Raw genomic sequence first — 21,925 nt, 5'->3', positions numbered from 1 at the left:
GGTCCCACTGCCAACCTACCCACTATTCCATAAAATACAGCCCAGAAAATAAATTTATTTGAACGTCCACACACATTTTTTTTTTTCCTGAGGTCATACATCCATTCTGCATTATATCCTCTCACACAGCATTGCAACCAGGGTGAGAGGAACACTCCCTCCATTACTATTCCAGCTGCCTACGTGTTCTAGTGTACTGGGTATAGTAAGAATATTTAGTTTATTTTGTGGGTTTATTATTATTACAATAAGCAAAGGGGGTCAGTGAAAAAAAAAAATGTTATGGCCAATATGCAAGATGGAAGGGGTAGTACATTTTAAGATTTAAACAAAAAGAAAATTAGAAATCGAAAGAAGTGTGGTAAATTTTAAAACACTGAAGACACAATCTGGGGTTTGTCGGGCATGATTCGCATATATATCTTGTGTCCTTCCTGATGCCTTTATTTGAGCACGCGCAGCATTTTTTTGGAGCCGCTGGTTTTTGTTTTTTTCAGTGAGGGGACTTCTGCATTGAAATGTTGGCTGGGAACAATACTGCTGACAATGCTACTAGATGTACTACCCTCCTCTTCCTGGTCAGCAAATAACAGGGATTTGATTAGCTTTTCCTGAAATTGTAGGAACATATCCCTACTGCCAACATATCTGTACAAACCAAAGGCAGGCTGATGTCAAGGTCCCACACAATCTTCCCACTGTCTACTAGGATGGGGGGGCATTCAGGGGGGTCAATTTTAAAGTGCTTTACTTCATGAACTGTGAAGTGATGGGTATAACTGGTGGCACTCACAGATTTTGAATAATTTAATACCGTACCGGGCCCTTTTGTTTGGAAGGTACTTCCTAAACCTGAGCCTTTCCTTAAAACAAACAAGTATTTATCCACCGCAATATTTTGTATAGGGGTATAATATTTGGAAAATGTCTCACAATAATGGTCAATTATTGGCCTTATTTTGAAGAGCCGGTCAAAATTTGGGGCATCTGGGGGTGGCAGCGACTATTGTCCTTAAAATGCAGGAATTTAGTTATCGCCTCAAAGCGTGTCCAAATGCGCAGCGAATCCGCAGCATAAATTTACATTGAACATACCCTTACTGTACTGTAGCTGTAATGAGCTGTGTTCCTGTGTGAGCATCACATGAGCAGGACATGGGGCCATTAAGGGTGCTTATGCCACAGCGTCGTGAAGAGGCGGCTCTGTGACATAAGCCTGGCACGGGTATCGGGCTGTCTAGCGGGCGAGATCGAAAATCTGCGTCGATCCCGCTGGTTTAACACCTTAGATGCTCTGGTCAATAGCGACCACGTCATCGAAGTGGTTTTAGAGGGAGGTGGGTCCCTCTCTCACCTCATCGCACACCCGTGATCATGGCATGCCGATGGTTTTTATGGCAGCCGGGGGCCTAACAAAGGCCCCCAGGTCTGCCTTTAGTGAGTGCTTATTCGGCTCCGCCAAAGACATTGCCTCATAGATGCTTGTCATTTTTACACTGACAGGCATAATACATTGCAATACAGTGTATTATAAAAGCAATCAAAATATCGCACAGTATAGCCACCTGGTGGGACTGAAAACATGTTTAAAGAAGTTTATTAAAGTTTCTAATTCCAGAATTGCTGTTTTCTGTTCATCCAGCCTTCTAAAAAACCTGATAAAAAGCTATCAAAAAGTCTTATGCACCCAAAAATTATACTAAGAAAAAGGCCCTCGAAAAATAAGTCATCCTACAACTATGTCAGCCGAAAAATAAAAAGGTATGGCTCTTAAAATATGGCAACACAAAAAAAAGTGTTTTTTTTGTAAAACATAACAAAACTATTTAAATTTGGTATCGCCATAATCGTAACGACCGGCTGAATAAAGTTATTATGTTATTTATACCACACGGTAAAGAATGTAAATTTGAGATGCAAAAAGGAATGGCAACATTTCTGATGTTGTTCCATTACTCCCCCAATAAAGTTAAAGGGGCTGTCCAGGCATGGACTACTGATGACCTATCCACAGGATCGGTGGGGGTCCGACACCCGGACCCCACACCGATCATCTGCTCTGACTGCCTCCGGGCGCCGGATGTTATGCAGGGTATGCAGTGTTCCAAGCCGGAAGCAGGCTCCGACCGCTACATAGAACTGCAACTCTATCCCTATTCACTTGAATAGGAGCAGAGCTATAGTACTGCTGCTCGGCCGCTATTTTGTGACCTGAACCATCTGCTTCCGGCATAGACATCTGGTGCCTGGAGGCAGCTGATCGGTGCGGGTCCAGATGTCGGACCCCCACCGATCATATACTGATGACCTATCCTGTGGATAGGTCATCAGTTGTCCGTACCCGAACAACCCCTTTAATAAAAGTTAATCAATCATATGTACCCCAAAATGGTGCCATTAAAAAGTCCTGCAAAAAGTCCTTATACAGCTATGTCGACTGAAAAATAAAACCGTTCTGGCTCTTTGAATGTGACGATGGATAAATAAAAAAAAAAATTGCTTGGTCATTAAGGCCTAAAATAGGCTGGTCACTAAGGGGTTAATGACGAGTAGTAGAGATCATGAAAACTGAGGCGTTGATAAACAATGAATGAACTTCATTTGCTGAAACCGGAATACCCCTTTGGGTTTTTTCACAAACCGGTTTAAATGACACTGGTTCTGCTTGATAAAGCATTCGCTTTGAATACTGTTCTTGTTCGACAGATTTATGGTTGTATTGCTGTAACTAGTTAGATTTGCCATTCAGGTTTCTAGGAAAGCTGTTTGATAACCGGGAGCTGTAGTGGCAGCCATATTGCTAGTTATAACTATGAAATGGTTGAATAAAATGTATGTTTTGGGGAGGAAAATGCTCTGAGATGTATGTATTAGATCAATGTTTTTAATTGTGCCCAATTTTGTGTGCACTTGGGTAATGCCAGTTCCTTTCACTGGCTTTTTCTCAAGGCACCCTCCATGACAGCACCACAGGAGGTAGGACCCCGCCTCGAATACGGACAGGAAAAAGCACAAGAGGTTAAATAGCCCCACCTCACCATTCCTCCTCCGTCTTTTTTCCTGTCTATATCTGGCAACAAGAGGATACTACCTGCTCCGGGCTGGTGGCACGGAAGCCTAGTAACTAATTGGATCCAACAGGCAGCGGGGGTTTGGTCTTACCTACTCCTCTGTGCTGCTCCCGTTCCCTTCTGGCTCCGGGACCTACGACAATCCCTCCTGCGTTGTTCTGGTACAGCTGGGGTTGGTACTGGCTGGAGTCCTAGCCATGCTACTGCCACTTCAAGCCATGAATAAGAACGCAGACAGCGTTCGAAACGCGTAGGCTATCTACCTCCATTCTATATTCCCAGCATTGCAGGACATTATCATCAATATGCTACCGATCCAATTTTAATGAAGAAAATTAAAACTTAGAAAAAGTTTCTTTTTAATTACCACAGCGCTGGATCCATCCACTTTTCCTCTACAAACAGCCACGCAGGAAGTTACGTTGACTCCTCTAGGCCTAGCGTATGTTCCATTATGAAATGCACGCTGGCATAGTCCCTTCCGGTCGGCATGACGCACTTCCAGTGTAGCGGCGATGCTCCAAAAAAAATGGAGGCGCCCACCTCTAGCGTCAGTGAAGATTCACATGGAATCTCCTTTCCCAGAAAAAGGGATTAACGGCCTACAGGAAGTCAAGAAAATCTCCCTCCTTCGGGATTGTCTGATTTCTCCACGCTAATCCTGGTCACCTGGCTCAAGGTCTCCTAGACGAGGGCTCATTCTCCGGTAGAATCTCTAACTGACAACTGTTGGGGTTTTGTCAAAAGTCTTTCCTTAGGATGGATTATCCGACACTTAAACCCGGTTCTTCTGAACTTTGAGTGGCCTCTGGAGCTGTAAGTTCGTCCCAGGGAAGGGGGTGAGATCTGGTTTTTTTCTTACAACATACCGGCTTAATCCTGTTATCGTGTCTATTTCTTGTGTATAGGTGGAAAAGGAGCCCCCTTCAAAGCCTAAAAAAGAAACCCAGTTTCGTAGATGTGCTATTTGCACTAAAAAATGATCTTCAAATAAGAACTTCTGTCAAATGTGTATAGAAAAATTTATCAGGGATGAGCAGCCATCTTTACTGGAGGTAATTAAAGGGATGGTCAAACAGGAGATACAATCCTCTATGATATCCTTTTCTCGAATACCTCCTAACTGATCCCCCTCCCACACCCAAACAAAATATCATGGTGGAAGAGTATTCCGGTTCTGAAGGTGGCAGTTATATTCCCTCAGTATCAGGTGTACTAGAGGACGGAGAGATTGCATCTTTCGCCACACCACAGAAAAGAGAAATATTATTTCTCATCTGAATTTATGGTCGAACTGCTTGCTAGGGGCAGTGAGAAGTACAATGGGGGTGGAAGAAGTCCAAGAATCACGCTCTGTCCAAGATGAGATGTTTATGGGCCTAAGAACCTAGAGAAAACAACTATTTCCTATACATAAAAACCTCAAAGGATTTATTGAGGATGAATGGAAATTTCCTGAGAAACAGATCTCCATACCTCATGAAATTAGAGAAAGATTCCCCCTTGGCAAAGAGGAAAGTAAATCCAGGTCTGAAATACCAAAAATTTATATTCAGTTGGCCGAGGTAGGAGAAAGACTATTCTCCTATTTGAGGACTCTTCCCAACTAAAAGAACCATTAGAAAGGAAGACTGACAGTCTCCTAAAAAAAAATCCTCGGAAGCTACCTCCGCTTTAGTACAGATGAATATCGGTGACACCTGTGAGGTCAGATCTATGTTTAGATGGCTCGATCAACTTGAGGTTCACCTCAGAGAGGGCACTCCTAGAGAAGACATTATTGCATCAATCCCCCTTCTCTCCAAAGCCGCCGTTTTTTTTGGCGTGTGCCTCAGCAGAAGCCATAAAATTTGCTTCTGGAGCTAGTGTACTCTCCAACACCACAATAAGAGCACTGTGGCAAAAAATTTGGTCTGGAGATCCACTGCCTAAAAACAAGCTGTGTGCTATACCCTTTCAAGGAGAATATGTGTTCGGTCCAGAACTAGATACCATTTTAGAGAAGGCATCAGATAAAAAGAAAACCCTTCCTGAACCTAGAGTTCCAAAAAAATGTTTTTTTTGCCTCTTTCGTAATCCACAACAATCCTATAGGGGAAAAGGTAAATCGGGCAGGTGGAGCTACCTCAAAGGGGGAAGAGGAAAGAATATCTTCCTTAACCAGAACAGACCTAACCAAGATAGACAATGACACCAGGGAAGCAGAAATTCAAAATTAGTTTCACAATGGGAAAACATCTTCCAACAAATGGATCCTGAAATCCATATTAGAAGGGTTCAAAATAGAGTCCTCCTCCTACCCCCTAAACAAAATGGTCATAACCCATCACCATCCTTTACCCTTCAGACATCTGTCAGATGGCCTACAAAAATTATTATAAATGAAGGTGATCTCTCTAGTACACATCAGGAAAAGAGGTCTCGGCCACTAATCACGCATTTCTTGGTCTGGAAACCCAACGGGAAAGACAGGATAATCATAAATTTAAAACCGTTGAACGAATTTTGTGGTATACCACAAGTTCAAGATGGAGTCAATAAAGTCAACAATTTCGCTGGTAGGGAAATACTTCATGATAGCGACTATAGATCTTCAGGATACACATTATCACATTCTAATACATCCGATCTATAGAAAGTTCCTGAGGTTTTCAGTCCAACAGGGCAAAAAAATTTACCACTACCAGTTCAATGTACTCCCATTCGGAATCTCCTCTGCACCAAGAATTTTTACCAAGGTAATGGTAGAAGTGGTGGCCTATCTCAGGAATTTAGGGATAAACGTCATTCCATATCTGGACGATCTTCTTTTAATAGCACCTTCTTAAATACTTAAGTCACATACATCTTGCCTGTCAAACACTTCAGGACTTAGGCTGGATCATCAACAGGGAAAAATCCAACATGACTCCAGAGGGACAAAAGATATTCCTGGAAATCTAGTTGGACTCTCACATACGAATGTCGTTTTTGACACGACAAAAAATTATTCCTGAAAGTAAGAATTTCCAACTTCAAGTGTCAAAGACAAGTCTCCATAAGAGAGGCAATGCTGATATTGGGATCAATGACCTCATGCACTCAGGCGGTTCCCTGGTCTCAGGCTCATTCCAGAATCATCTCCAGGCCCTGATCCTGTCAAAATGCAACAAATCCTCCCTACTGCTGGACAAGAAAAGACGCAAGCAAACTAGGATGGGGTGCAGTGGTATCTGGAAGAACATTCCAGGGTACATGGTCTCAGAGGCTAAGCCTTCACGCCTCAAATTTTCAAGAATTGAGATCTGTATTAGAGGCCCTAAGATCAGCAGAACAACTAGTCAGAGGCCCACACAGCGTATATTCAGACAACATAACTACGGTGGCATATCTGAGATACCAGGGAGGCACAAAACATAGAAATCTCCAACTCTTGGCCTCACAAATATTCTACTGGGCAGAACCAAGACTCTGGTCCATTTCAGCCCTCCATCTAAAAGGGACTCTAAATACACAGGCAGACTTTATGAGCAGGAATGCCGTAAATTCCACAGAGTGGTGCCTGAACCAAATGATTTTTGTTCAGATTACTAGCAGGTGGGGTGTACTGGAAGTGGATCTATTTGCCAACCAGGGAAAAACCAAAACTCAAAAACTTGTTTCTCTAAGCCCCAAAGAAAAATCCATAAGGTTAGACGCGCTAGCTAACAAATGGTCGTTCAGTCTAGCATATGCCTTCACTCCTAATCTACCTGCCCTCGTCCCTGCCTACTTGCATGGCCCGTCCTAGGCAACGGCGTACAACTGGGCGACGGTCCCTACGCTCAATAAGTGCACGACAGACAAACAGACAAGGGTACACAGAAGCTAAGGGAAATGGGGCAGTTGCCCACGGCAACACCGTGAGCAGCCAGGGTAGTGAACGAGCAGAGTCAAACCAGGAGTGTACGAGGTACCAAACGCAGAGCAGGAGAGTAGTCCGTAAAGCCAGGGTCAATTTGAAGCAGAGGTCAATAGTACTAGCAGGAACAGCAGAGCCAGGAAACCAGACCGAATCACAGGCAAAGGAAGAGCAGGAAATGAAGGTATAAATAGACAGAGGGCAGGAGCTAGCTCCGTCTGGCCAGGCTGTGATAGGTTCTCACACTCCTCAGCTTACCAGCCTGAGTGGTAGCAGATCGAGTCACTCTATCAGACCTAGGAGCAGATGCAGACTGATTAACCACGGGCGTCGACACAGAAGCGGTGTCTGGCAGATCCTTTACACCCAGGCTAGAGAAAAACAATCTTATTTTGATCGCTCCTCTATGGCCAAAAAGTAATTGAAGATAACACGGTGGCTCAGTGGTTAGCACTATTGCCTTGCAGCGCTGGGTTCCTAGGTTCAAATCCAACCAAGGACAACATCTGCATGGAGTTTGTATGTTCTCCCCGTGTTTGCGTGGGTTTCCTCCGGTACTCCGGTTTCCTCCCACACCCCAAAAACATATAAACATATTTCCAATAGGAAATTTAGATTGTGAGCCCCAATGGGGACAGTAAAAAAAGAGGATCTCTGTACAGCGCTATATAAGTAACATAAATAAATAAGATCCTGTATCTTCTCTATCAGGGGCCAATTCTACACTCAGGGCCGCAAAAATTCCACTTAGCAGCCTGGCTTCTGAAGGCCTGATACTAAAAGCCAAAGGATTGTCAGAGGCCGTCCTAAAAACCCTACAAAAAACGCCATCTATGGGAAAGTCTGGAAGAAATTCTTATCCTGGTGTGATTCCTTTCCTGATGTTCATCATCCTAATATTGCACAGATATTGGACTTTCTGCAATCAGGAGGCCTTGAAAAAGTATTAAATCTTAGCACCTTAAAAGTTAAACTATCCGCTATGGGTAATTTTTTTTTTATCAATATCTAGCTTTCCATAGATGGATAAAAAGATTCTTTGTGGCAGTATCTAGATAATCTCCCAGACCTTCTGTATTTCTTCCTCCTTGGGATTTAAACATACTATTGAGAGGCCTCCCTTTTCAACCTATATCTGCCTGTAACATAAATCATCTCTCTTGGCAGCTTTTTTGGTAGCTATAACCACCGCTAGAATGGTAGGATAAATTCAGGCCCTCACTATTGGGGATCCCTTTCTTAGAATCCTAGATTATAGACTTATTTTTCATCCAGATCCCACCTTCTTTCCCAAGGTAATGTCAAATTTCCACATGTCCCAAGATGTAGTTCTTCCTTCATTTTGTCAAGATCCAACAAACAAAAAGGAAGAAATGTTTCACACACTAGATGTCTGCAGAGTTATCCTATAATATATTGGGTCCACAAAATCGTGGAGGAAAGATCTTAATCTTTTCATTACATTTAATGGTCCTAATAAGGCAAAGAAGGCAAAAAATACACTGGCAAAATGGATTAAAAGGACGATCTGTGTAGCTTATCAAAACCTCCACATGTCGTCCGTCCCCCCCCCCCTCCAGATCATCTGAAGGCCCACGCTACATGCTCTATGTCATTATCCCGGCAGAAAGAGCAGATGCATCCAGTGAACAACCCGGTCATCCGTTCACACTTTTACAAAACATTACAGATTAAATCTGTTTTCTAGTAAGGATCTTTTCTTTGGTAGGAAAGTTCTCCAAGCTGTAATCCCCCCCCCCCCCCCTCCCTAAACCAATTGTTATTATTTGGGAATTCTCCTATGGTGCTATCATGGAAGGTGCCTTGAGAAGATAGAATTAGACTTAACGGTAATTCAGTTTCTAGTAAACCCTCCATGACAGCACCCTTATATTCCCCACCTTTTTTTATTTTGTTAGGCCTCATTCACACGGCAGGGTTTCCCGTCCGGGTGCCGGCCGTTCATAAATCGGCCGGCACCCGGCTGCATTAGGAATAATAGACCCCTAATGGGGCTATTCACACGACCGATTTTTTGACGGCCGGGAAAACCACCCGTCAAAAAATAGGACATGCTCTATTTTCGCTCGGGTACCCGGCCGCCCGGCTCCCATAGAAGTCTATGGGGCCGGGTAATACCCGGCCATCACCGGGATGTGTCCCGAGTGACGGCCGGGTTTTCCGGCACTTGCGCTCTATCTCCTCCTCCTCACAGCGCAGAGTGCATGTGAGGAGGAGGAGTTGATGCCATTCTGACGAATGGCATCGCTGTACACGGTGTGGCAGGGCCGGGGTGTACAGCAGGTGGAAGGGAGCCCTGCGCTGGCTCCCTTCTCCTGCTTGTTTTAAAAGCGCCCTGGCCCGGCGACACCTTTGATGGCGCCGCTAGCAGCTGCAGCAGCTGCTGCTGCGGCTGCTACTACTGTAGCGACGCCACTATAGCAGAGCGGGGAGGTATCTCCCCGCTCTGCTATGTGCTAGCCGCACTTTAGCTCCTTGAAGGAGCGGAATCCCCGTGTGTTCGGGGATTCCGCTCCTGGACAGAGCGCTTGATGTCTCTGTCCATATCTGGGCAGTGACATCAGGGGAAACTCCTGAAGCGGAATCCACGAACACATGGGGATTCCCCTTCAGGAGTTGCCGCTGATGTCACTGTCCGGATCTGCCCGGCACGGATGCATAACTTTATGCACACCGGCCGGGCAGAATGGCCGATTTTACCGGCCGGCACTCTGGCTCGGACGCGACCCGGTCGTGTGAATCCCGCCTTAATTAAAAATTATTTACACACATTTATGATGATTAATAGATATTTAACCCCTTCCCGAATTTGTTGTATGGATTCGTCTTGGAAAGCTAGTGCTTCCCGCATTTTGCCGCATTCATACGACAAATGGTGGACACCGGCTCAGTCGGTGCCACCATCGCCGGATGTCAGCGGTACCTTACAGCTGACATCCGGCTGTAATGGCGGGGACTGAAATTAGCTTAGATCCCCGCCATTAACCCCTTTAATGCAGCGCTCAAATGCGATCGCTGCATTTAAGCTTTTCGCAGCTCTTCGGAACCCCAGCAATGAAATTACTGGGGTTCCGGTGGCTGCACTGGCAACTGGAGGCCTAATACTGGCCTCACGGTATGCCTAGTAGGGAAGCCTTCATGGACCCTCCCAGTAGCAGAACCTGATAGGCTTCCGTAGCCAACGGCTCAGGTATTAGAAAAACATAAAATCTGACAGTTGGACCTTCAAGTCCCCTAGTGGGACTGGATGAAAAGTGTAATATAAAAAGTTTTAAAACCTATAATAAAAGTTTCAAGTAATAAAATAAAACACAATCGCCTTATTCCGTTATCAAGTCCTTTATTATTGAAAAAAATAAACCATACATATTTGATATCACTGCGTCCGTTTCCGCCTGAACTATAAAAATATTATGTTATTTATTCCACTCGGTGAACAGCGTAAAAAACTACCAGAATTTCAGTTTTTTGGTCACTTTGCCCTACAATTATTGGAATAAAAAGTAATCAAAGAGTCGCATGTATCCCTAAATGGTACCTATAAAAACTATAGCTCGTCTCGCAAAAAACAAGCCATCATACAGCTCCGTAGATGAAAAAATTAAAACATTATGGTTCATAGAACTTGGCGACAGAAAAAATACATTCTTTTTACAAAAGTAATTTTATTGTGCAAAAAGTTGTAAAACATAGTGCTATCAATTCGGTATCGTCCGAATCAGACTGACCCGCAGAATAAAGTTAACATGTAATTTATGACGCGTGGTGAACGCTGTATTAAAAAAAAAAAAACGATGCCAGAATTGTAGTTTTTTGGTCCCTTGCCCCAAAAAATGGGATAAAAAGTGATCAAAAGGTCGCATGTATCCCAAAATGGTACCAATAATAACTACAGCTCGTCCCGCAAAAAAACAGCCCTCATATCACTATGTCTATAAAAATATAAAATTGGTTAAGCCTTCCATAAGTCTGGAAATAAAAAAATATGCAGTTGTGCTGGCCTGGGGGTGACTTTTCTAGTTTCAAGAGGCAAATTATCAAGGTCCTAAAATTAGAGAGCTAGCAAGGGTAGGGCCCTAACATATCTGCTGGAAGCGAGGGCGCCCGTATTATACCAGGACAACACTTCCCAGCAAATTCCCCAAACTGCAAAGTTGCGGAGTGTAGACCAAAAGCGGGATAAGGAAGAACATTTTATCAGAACGACACCGGCCTGTGCAGAAAGGATTGCTTCACAGCGTAACACACATCTATGGATTATTTAACTTTTTTTGAACCCAATTATTATACCACCTGACTATGCCCCTGATGTACTCTGCCCGGCTAACATGTGTGCCCACATTATAAACGGAAACACCAGCAATACTCAAACAAATCTACTACCAAGCATATTCACGCCCCAAAAGCCAAATGGTGCTCCCTCCACTCTGAACCCTACAGCATGCCCAGAGAGCCGTTTACTTCCACATATATGGCATCACCATACCCGGGAGAACCCTTTTAACAATTTTTGGGGTGTGTGTCTCCAGTGGCATAAGCTGGGCACGACATATTTGCCACTGAAATGGCATATCTAGGGAAAAATTTTAATTTTTACTTTGCACCATCTGCAGCGCAATCAATTATGGAAAAGACCTGTGGTGTGAAAATGCTCACTACACCTCTTAATAAATGCCTTGAGGGGTGCAGTTTCCAAAATGGGGTCACTTTTCAGAGGTTTATTTTATTATTTCACATCAGACCTTCTGCAATTGTGAACCAATACTTTGTAAATCGCCAAATTAGGCCTCAATTTCGTTGGTACTCTTTCACTCCTGAGCCCTGTCAAATGTCCAGGCAAAAGATTAGGGCCACATGTAGGGTGTTTCTAAAACCGGGAAACACAGCATAATAATAAGAAAGCTGTCTTGTTATGGTGGCACAAGCTGGGCACCACATATTGTCATATCTACGGAAAAAAAATCAAATTTTCACTCTGCAACATCGAGTGCACACTAATTTCTGCAAAACACCTACGGGGTTAACATGCCCACTACACCCCTAGGTAAATACCTTCAGGGGTGTAGTTTCCAAAATGTGGTCAATTCTGGGGGGTTTCCACTGCTTTGGTCCCACAAGGGCTTTGAAAATGTGATATAGCGCCCAGAAACCAATCTAGTAAAATCTGCACTTCAAAAGCCAAATGGCACTCCTTCCCTTCTGAGCCCTATTGTGTGCCCAAAAAGCAGTTTATTACCACATATCGGGTATTGCTGTACTCGGGAGAAATTGCTTTACAAATGTTGGGTTCTATTTTTCCTTAATTTGTTGAGAAAATGTAAACTTTTGAGCTAAATCTACGTCTTATTGAAGAAAATGGATTGTTTTTATTTTCACTGCCCAATTCTAATAAATTCTATGAAACACCGTGTGGGTCAAAATCCTCACTACACCCCTAGATGAATTCCTCAAGAGGTGTAGTTTCCTAAATAGTCACTTTTTGGGCGTTTTCATTGTTTTGTCCCCTCAGGGTACAAGTGCGACATGGTCTCCGCGAACCATTCCTGCTAAATTTGAGCACCAAAAGCCAAATAGCGCTCTTTCAATTCTGAGCCCTGGAGTGTGTCCAAACAGCCGTTTATGACCACATGTGGGGCATTGATTTACTTGTGAGAAATTGCTTTACAAATTTTGCAGTGCTTTTTATTTTTTAGTCCTTCTGGAAATGAAAAAAAATGAGCTAAACCTACATTTTCTTTGAAAAAATGTAGATTTCAATTTTTACGATCCAATTCCAATAATTTCTGCAAAAAAACGGTGTGGTCAAAATGCTCACTATACCTCTAGATAATTTCCTCAATGGGTGTAGTTTCCAAAATGGTCACTTGTGGGGGGTTTCCACTGTTTTGTCCCCTCAGGCGCTTTGCAAATGCGGCATGGCCTCTGCAAACCATTCCTGCTAAATTTGAGGACCAAAATCCAAATAGCGCTCTTTCAATTCTAAGCCCTGCTGTGTGTCCAAACAGCCGTTTATGACCATATGTGGTGTATTTTTTTTTCCCCGGGAGAAATTGCTTTACAAATCTTGTGGTGCTTTTTTTTTTTCTTTAGTCCCTGTGGAAATGAAAAAAAAATAGTTAAACCTACATTTCCTTTAAAAAGTTTAGATTTTAATTTTTACGGCCTACTGCCAATAAATTCTGCAATTAACCTGTGGGGTCAAAATGCTCACTATACCCCTAGATAATTTCCTTGAGGTGTGTAGTTTCCCAAATGGGGTCACTTTTTTGGGGGATTTCCACTGTTTTGGCACAGCAAGAGCCCTTCAAACCAGACATAGTGCCTAAAATATATTCTAATAAAAAGAAGGCCCCAAAATACTCTAGGTGCTACTTTGCTTCTGAGGCCGATTCTTCCGTCTATTACTACACTAGGGCCACGTGGGATATTTCCAAAATCTGCAAAACCTGGGCAATAAATATTGAGTTGCGGTTCTCTGGTAAAAAATTGTGTTTAAAAAAAAATGGATTCAAAATGAATTTCTGGCATGGGACTGCTCATATATTAGGTCATTCTGGGGGGATGTAATATCGAAGTTGTCATCTCTTCTGGGGATCCCGGTGCCTTTTACCCCTGAGGTTTGTCTTCTGGGTCTATTAGTTGAGTTGATATGGGTACATTATACCAGGATCTTCCATAGGGAATCATTTTTGTTTGCTCGAAAAGATATTGCAATCAGATGGATGGGAGCTAGACCTCCTACCGGTGCCCAATGGATACAATTGATAAACGCGACAATTCCATATGAGAGAACGGTAGATACTCATAGAGGCTGTCCCCACAAATTCCAGAGGATCTAGGATGTTTGGAATTCCTCCTCCCTGTCCCTATTGCCTCCGAGATAATTGAGTGCGGGCCTCTACTCTGATCTTTTGGATTCCTGAATTGGCCAGTATTTAAGTTTGGGAGGGGTTCCGTTGCTGTACATGACTTTTTCATGAAATGTGTTGCTGCTTTCGTGTCCCATATATAGTGCTCTGCTTGATGCTCGGGTTGTGATATAAGTACGAAACTCACATGGGCGAAGTTCAGTTAAACTATGTTCTACTACGTTTTTCCATACATAATAAAAAATAAATAAATATATATTATATACATATATATATTACGACGATATTGAAGCATAGTAAATTTATGTTTTGAATTCTTGATATTGCTAGTCTCTTTGTGACCTTAGCGTGAATGATCACGAGGAAGAAACCTTGTGGGCAAGCCACAGTGTTACTCTGCCTCTGACTGTCCTGCTGACTTGTTGGGTAGCTTATCACTCTGTCTGCTGGCTTGCAGTAGCACACTGCTTTCCTGTGGCTGCTTGGGTCTTGCCCCCACCCTCTATATGAACTTGGAGACTTCTGCCATGTATTATAAATACAGTCGAGTCACATTATTATGACCATGTCCTACCTTTCGTGTCGGTAGCCCATTAAGGAACGGATGTGTCTTGGGCTGGCTTGGTGGGTATATATGGTGTGCGGTAGGCTGTCTGAACACATATCAATCGTTATTGCCATGGGTAAAAGGGGCGATTTATCAGAGTTGCAAATAGGGATGATTATTGGCTTTCGGGCCATGTGCGGCAGTATTTCCCAAACAGCGCAGTTTGAACTGTTTACGTGCTGCTGTGGTAAGTGTATCATGAGTGGACAAATGGCACCATTGGGAATAACTGACGTGGAAACTGCGGAGCACCACGTGCCGATGATGTGTGAGGTGAACGTACGCTACGTAGGTGCGCGAGGGCCGAACGACACGCTACAGTGGAGCAGCTCACTGCAAAAATCAACTAGGGGGCTACCAGAGGTGTGTCTAAAACAGTTCAGCGAACCCTACTGCGTATGGAGCTTCGAAGCAGACAGATGGTCACTGCTCTTATGCTAACAAAGGTGCATCGAAAAAAAAGGCTTCCATTTGCAGTATCGGAATTGAACCACCGATGATTGAGAAAGTGTTGCCTTTCTGCTTCATCGAACGGATGGACATTGGCGTGTCAGGCGAGAAACATCAGAGAACAAACACCCTGCAACCATTGCTGGAAGAACACAAGCTCGTGGCTGCAGCGTTATGGTCTGGGGAATTTTTTATTGGTATTCTCTGGGCCCGCTTATCCATGTGGAAGGCACTCTAAAACAATTTGTGTATGAATCCATCGTTGCAAATCACGTCCACCCATACATGCGGTTTGTCTTCCCTAGGGCAGATGGAATCTTCCAGCAAGACAATGCGAAATGTTACATGGCTAGAAATGTCCGACAGTGGTTGGAAGAGCACGACCAAGACTTTGAAGAACTTCCCTGCCCCCCTAATTCGCCAGACTTGAACCCAATTGAGCATTTGTGGGACCAATTTGATCGTCTTGTTCGCTCTATGGATCCCCGCCCCCGCACCCTCCAGCAAATGTGGGGTGCACTGCAGTCAGCATGGCTCCAGATACCTGAGACAACCTACCAGCACCTTATTGACTCCCTCCCAGCCCGTCTAGCTGCTGTCCATGCTGCACACTGCGGTTACTCTGGATATTAGCTGGTGGTCACAATAATGTGACTCGACTGTGTAGAATTGGTACAGAAGTCTGTATATTTGGGGCTATATTAGTAATCACGTGACTGTACAGACTACTGCCATGTACCATATAGTATAAAGAATAAATGCAGTGGCAATATAATAGAATATGCACATACCTGCCATGATACTATAGAATATTTAATACCAGGAACAAAAAAAAAAACTAAATAAGAAAAAAACAATACCATATAAACTAATTTTAAGCATTAATGATTTATTTCTGTATTTCCTCTAAAATCAGGTTGTGATATATCATCACTTTTATCAAGGTCAGCATTGTTTCTCTGCAGGCCCAATTATGTAGACATTGGGCTCCCCTGATGTTTACTCCAGGAATTTGATATGTTACATAGCAGTTAAAAGATAATTTGATCCCTGCATAATGTTATTTGTCATTGTGGGTTTTAGGGGACCAAAAGAAAGTCTTTGGAGATATATGTATGTCGGAGACTGGAGAGCTTGTTCAGATGGTAAAAGAAGCCACAGCAAACCGTAACAAGCGAGTTCAGGGAGGGAGATGCCAGAAGCGAAAAAGGCAAAAGATAGAAACTGAGAAAAAGCAAAAAACAAAGAAGATAAAAAGTAAGTGTGGTTAAAAAGACTGCCCTGTATAACACTCAATTGTTTTGTTTATTTTTATATATCATTACAAAATGAAAAATAAAGACTGTGCGCCCCCCCCCCCCCTTTGGGTAGATACATATGTTTGTATTACCATTAAAATAACATTAGTAACCGCTACAGTTGCAAGATAAAGTAAGTGAACCCTTTGGAATGACCTGGATTCTGCACTGATTATTAAGATAACAGACCACATTTTATAAGTCACAGTTTTAGACAAACACAATCTAACTAAATTAATAACACACGAACAGTTGTACTGTTCATGTCTCTTATTAAGCAAATTAAGTGCATGGAGAAAAAGTAAGTGAACCCTTTAGCGGGAGTTACGGAAACAGCGTAGCTCAGTGAGTTATGCTATTTCCGAAACTCCCGACCATGTAATCAGTAAATGGCCGGGAGGCAGCGTGGGCACAAAAAGCTAGAACGGGTTTTAGGGGGGCCTGTTTTAGAGAGCGGTGCGGGTCCCAGAAGTGGCACCCGGATCTATCTGACATTTATGACACTGTGGATATGTCATAAATGTCCTTTGTGGGAAAACCCTTTTAATGTGCTCAATAAGAGACATGGACAGTACTACTGTTTTGGTGTTATTAATTAAAGGAGAACTCCCACAAAATGTTTTATTCTCCGGCCCACTAGAAAGGCACATTATGTAAATCTTCTTCGGTGGCTGTATTTGTGAGTTAGGGCCTGTTCACATCGGTGAACCCCGCAACCGAAAATGAAAGTGAAACCACAGCTTCCGTTTCAGTTCATCATTGATATCAATGGTGACGGAAATATCGCTAATGGTTTCCGTTCGTCACCATTCCGGCAGGTTTCTGGTTTTCCGACGGAATCAATAGCGCAGTCGACTCCGCTATTGATTCCGTCGGAAAACTGGAAACCTGCCGGAATCGTGACGAACAGAAACCATTAGCGATGTTTCCGTCACCATTGATATCAATGGTGACTGAAACGGAAGCTGTAGTTTCACTTTCCATTGCGGGGTTCACCCGACGGAAACCTCCGACGGAACCCCGGAACGGAAAGCGAACGGTGATGTGAACAGGCCCTTATCCACTCCCTTCCTGTCCTCCGCTGTGTCATGCGACTAGCAGTAGGACTCCAACTGCCACAGCGTCTCGTGTGGACAGGAAGTCCGTTTCTCTATTCACTACTATCACAGCCTCAATGTGAATCGTATAGGAATGAATGGAGAAACTGACTTCTTGTCCACACATGAGACGCTGTTCTAGTTGGAGGGCCTTATTGCTGATCACATGACACAGCTGAGGACCAGAAGGGAGTGAATAACTCACAAATACAGACACCGGTAAGAAAAATTACATAATGTGTCTTTCCAAAGGGCCAGAGAATAAAAAATTGTGTGAGTGCTTCTTTAAGTCAGATTGTGTTTTTCTATAATTGTGACTTAGATAATAATCAGAACACATTTTATTAGTCAATGCAGAAATCTACTTAAAGGGGTTATCCAGTTTTTAAAAATGATGTGCAGATGGTTTACATGCAGGAAGATCTATCACTTACTAACGGGCTGTCTGTAGGTGTGAGGTCTCTGTTAGCCAGTCTGACATGCAGTCACGTGACCAGGCTGCTGGTTCTAATCTCCGGCTTGTGTGACGTTTCCTATTCTGAACAGGGGTAATCTACCCTCTCGCCTCCACTCCCTCCCTCTCTGAAGAACCAAACTTCATACATCACAGGACTCTTATCTCCTCTGCTGCCTGCTCTCCTTCCTTCCTCCCTCCCTCCCTGTTGTATTTCACATGCTGCTCAGCAGATTGTGCAGGGTCAGCAGCAGAGCTGTAAATAGAGGCAATGTCTGTGAGAGGAGAAAGGAATTGTACTTTTACATGATAATCCTACCCACAGCATCTTTCCAGCCTCAAAACCTCATTCAACTAATTACTTCTGAGCTGTGGTGGCATTCAGTCACATACAAGTCAGTTACTAGATTTTTCAGAATCTCAAATAACCCCTTTAATTCCAAAGGGCTCATAGACTTTCTATTGTGCCCGTACATTGGCTTTCCTAGAAAAGCCAAACCGAAACTAAGCGGCTTATTGCTCACACGAGCGCTTCTGCCGCTTCGTTTTAGCGATTGGTTGGGGTCTCGGACCCCCACCGATCAAAACTTATGACATGTCAGAAGCTTGTTAAATGTTTAGTTAGCCTTTAACTGGAAAACTAATTTAAGGTGTGTGTACAAGAAGATCAAAAGTTATAAAAAAAAAAAAAAAGATAACTCTAGCAGTGAAAGGGTTAAAGTTTTGCATGCACACTTAGGCCTCATGTACACGACCGTAAAATTGCCCGTAATTACGGACCCATTCATTTCTATGGCTGACCGTCACCTTCCGGTATACTTACGGGAAGGTATCCATGCCGTAGAAACTTTCCGAAGAAAATAGGACATGTCCTATTTTTTTAATTTTACGGACCGTGTTCCCATACTTAATAATGGGAGCAATTACAGGCATGGTCGTGTGCATGGTGCCTTACTGGTCCATCAGACAGATGCTAAGGTTTCTTCCATAACTGTAGCACAATATATAATGTTAGTAATTAGCAAAGCCTACTGAAACAAAGAAGATCTACTGGATACACAAAATGTACAGTACTTGGGCAGGAGGAGGGCAGTCCCATAGAGGACATAGGTGTTCTGTAAAGTATTTGAGCTTCGGTGGTACAACTTACACAATTTGTTGTTGAGAACGTTTTAATATACTTTTTTGGATGTGCAGATTTAAGTTTCCAAACGATTTTGTACTGTGTTGTGGAACAACGTCAAAAGTGATATATATGGTTTCCACACTCCATTGTTTAAATATAATTTATCAGAGGATACAAATGAAGAGAAAATCAAGAGAAATCGATACCATGATGAGGCTGACCAGAGTGCCCTACAGAGAATGACTCGTCTGCGAGTGGCCTGGACGTCGCAAGAAGATGGATTACTAATGCTTTGTAGAATAGCCAGTAACATTCTAAATCGAAAGGTAATACTTCACTGCCGGAGCTGCATAAAAAAAAATCTAACTGCACCAACAAACACAAAGAAATGTTATTTTCTGGTATTCTGTTTTGTTTCTTAGGTGAAAAGACCTTTTGTTCCTTGGCAAGTTGTGAGAGATATTATGCATGCCAGCATGGATGAGTCGCTCGACAAAACGTCACACTCCATTGGAAGAAGAGCTCGATACATAATCAAAAACCCACAGACCTATCTAAACTATAAGTAAGTTATAGTAAGTTTTGCTCACAACCTTCATCCAAATTTTTTAACCTGGTAAACTGACAAGTGGCCACCTGTTAATATTTTAGCACTACATTTTAATGGGCTTTCCAACAGACCCTTGTGATTAGTCATCGACAATGTGTTGATTAGCTGTCATCTCTCAAGAGGCCGCAAGCCTACATTTCCCCTGTAGCAATGCTGCGTTACTTGGGGCCCGTTGGAATCAGTGGACTTTCTATCTAATGCCTGGATGAGCTGGGTCCTTCAGCTTGTTTTATCTGGCTAATTGATGGAGCAATTGGAAGTAGATAGCCCATTTTACTGTTATACGATTTGAATGGACACTAACCTTTCAAATAACATGCTAATTTAACCCCGTTCCGACATTGGCCGTACATATACGGCGGAGGCCAGGAAGGAAGGTATGGTGCTGGCTCACGACCTGAGCACGGTCCATAAGTTGAGTGCGTCGACTATATGTTACAGCCAACACTGCCCTGTAACGAGCGGGATGCCATTTGTTTAGCCCCTTTAAATGCACGGTCAATAAAGAGAGCAGCATCTAAGCAGTTAAAAATAGGGGAGCCAACGGCCCATTGCCCCTCACACGCCTCGTTCCCGGGGTGCCGATGGTTATCATGGCAGCTTTGGGATAAATAGGGCTTAATAGGAGCCTTAAGAAATCACGATATACTGCAATACGCTAGTATTGTAGTATATCATGCCAACGATCCCTGGCTCAAGTCCTCTAGGGGAACTTATAAAAAAAAAAGTAATAAACTGTTAAGTGAGAGATATATATATCTTTTCTAATTTTCCCCAAAAGCTATGTAAAAAGTCTGCAACCGAACTATTACAATATAGCAATATTCAACCCACATGGTGAAGGCAGTAAAAAAATAAGATTTAAACCGCCAGAATGGCTGTTTCTTTGTCACCTCCTCTCCCACAAGAAAATAGATTGAAAAGTGATCATCAAGGCTCATGTACCCCAATATGGAACCAATAAATATTACAGCTTGGCCCACAAAAGTCAAGCCCTCACACTGCTCCATCGACGGAAAAATAAACTTATGGCTCTCAGAATATGGTGACACAAAACAAATTTTATTTTTAACAATTTAGCTTTTTCCTAGTAAAACGTAAATAAATATATATATATATATATATATATATATATATATATATATATATATATATATATATATATATATATATATATATATATATATATATATATATATATATATAAAAGCAAGCTGACGTATGGGTGAATAAATCTTTTTTTCACTGAATTGGAACCCGTGTTGTGCGGCCTATTCGTTTGGAAATACATACGTGGGACTGGAGTCTGAGGCCCTAAGGCTTGTGCACATACAACTACGCATACTTTGCCTTTATATGTGCTGCTCTTCTTTTTTTCTACTAGATAGATAGATATAGCAGAACAGGATTCTCCTCTTTTCTGTATGTTTTGTATAGAAGACATGATAGCAGTTAGGCTCCACCCACTTGAAGCAGTAAATAAAAGTAGGAATGTCAGCTCACCCTCCCAGGTGCACGAAGTAGACCGCGATCTCCACGCCATAGGAACAATATTCAGGAGGAAATGATCAGCACTCCTTACTGCTTTCATTTGATGTACATAGTTGCAACACATACATATATTTGCTCCTCAAGGAAGAAAAAAAAAACTTTGGACGACAGCCAGGTATTTTGTTTGAATAAAAAATGTGTTAAGCTAGGTGAGAGCATAGTACCCAAAGTAGGCGCTCTCCTGGAAGAAAATGTATAACCCGGCTCTAGTATATACAACGTTTTCTGCCCTCACCTAAATTAATGGCCCTATCTAGGGTCCAGGGGATAGCCTTGGTCCTTTAAATGACTGCATATTTGATTAGTTTTGTCCCTATATGACTGTTCAGACGAGCAGTTTCTTTTAGTTCGAAGTATTTCTCTAACCGGGACACCCTTAATGGTATGTTCTGGGTGGCAAGATTTGCCATGCAAAATTGCATATCCAGTAGTAGGCTTGTGATTAGTGCCAGTCTGAGCTGTACCTCCAGTTTAGAGACTAGTCAAAGTGAGGTCCAAGAATTCAATTTGTTTCCGATCATAAACATAAGTGAAAATCAAACTGAATGGTTTGTTATTGATTTAGTTGATTAGGTCTGGTATGATCGCCACATCTGAGGACCAGATGATAATCATATCATCAATGTAACGACCGTACCAGACTAAATCAAGAGCAAAAGGATTGCTGTCAGTGAATAGAAAACATTCCTCCCACCATGCTACATATAAGTTGGCGAGCGAAGGGGAACATTTGGCCCCCATGGCTGTGCCCGTTTTTTTGTATATAGTAGCATTCATGAAACATGAAATAGTTGGAGGAGAGAAGATACTCTGTTGCCATAATGATAATGTTTTTAAGATCTGTTGAGTATTTAGAATATCTATCTAGATGGTATGAAACAGTTTTTAATG

The 21,925-nt window shown here is 42.7% G+C and overlaps 1 protein-coding gene across 3 annotated transcripts in view; it reads left to right on the top strand.

Moving 5' to 3' along the window:
• GTF3C1 (general transcription factor IIIC subunit 1) overlaps positions 1 to 21,925 on the top strand; it is a 237,562-nt gene that overhangs the window by 144,571 nt on the left and 71,066 nt on the right. For all 3 annotated transcript variants that reach the window (XM_075830059.1, XM_075830058.1, XM_075830060.1), the window contains exons 23-25: positions 15,982 to 16,155; positions 19,042 to 19,199; positions 19,296 to 19,438. In XM_075830059.1, the coding sequence (XP_075686174.1) occupies positions 15,982 to 16,155; positions 19,042 to 19,199; positions 19,296 to 19,438 (475 nt within the window). The remainder of the gene's footprint in view (positions 1 to 15,981; positions 16,156 to 19,041; positions 19,200 to 19,295; positions 19,439 to 21,925) is intronic.

The sequence above is a fragment of the Rhinoderma darwinii genome, chromosome 6 (genome assembly GCF_050947455.1).
Source record: "Rhinoderma darwinii isolate aRhiDar2 chromosome 6, aRhiDar2.hap1, whole genome shotgun sequence".
In the NCBI taxonomy this organism is placed as follows: Eukaryota; Metazoa; Chordata; class Amphibia; order Anura; family Rhinodermatidae; genus Rhinoderma; species Rhinoderma darwinii.
Note: the sequence above shows the minus strand (reverse complement) of the source record. Positions and strands in the feature narration are given on the sequence as shown.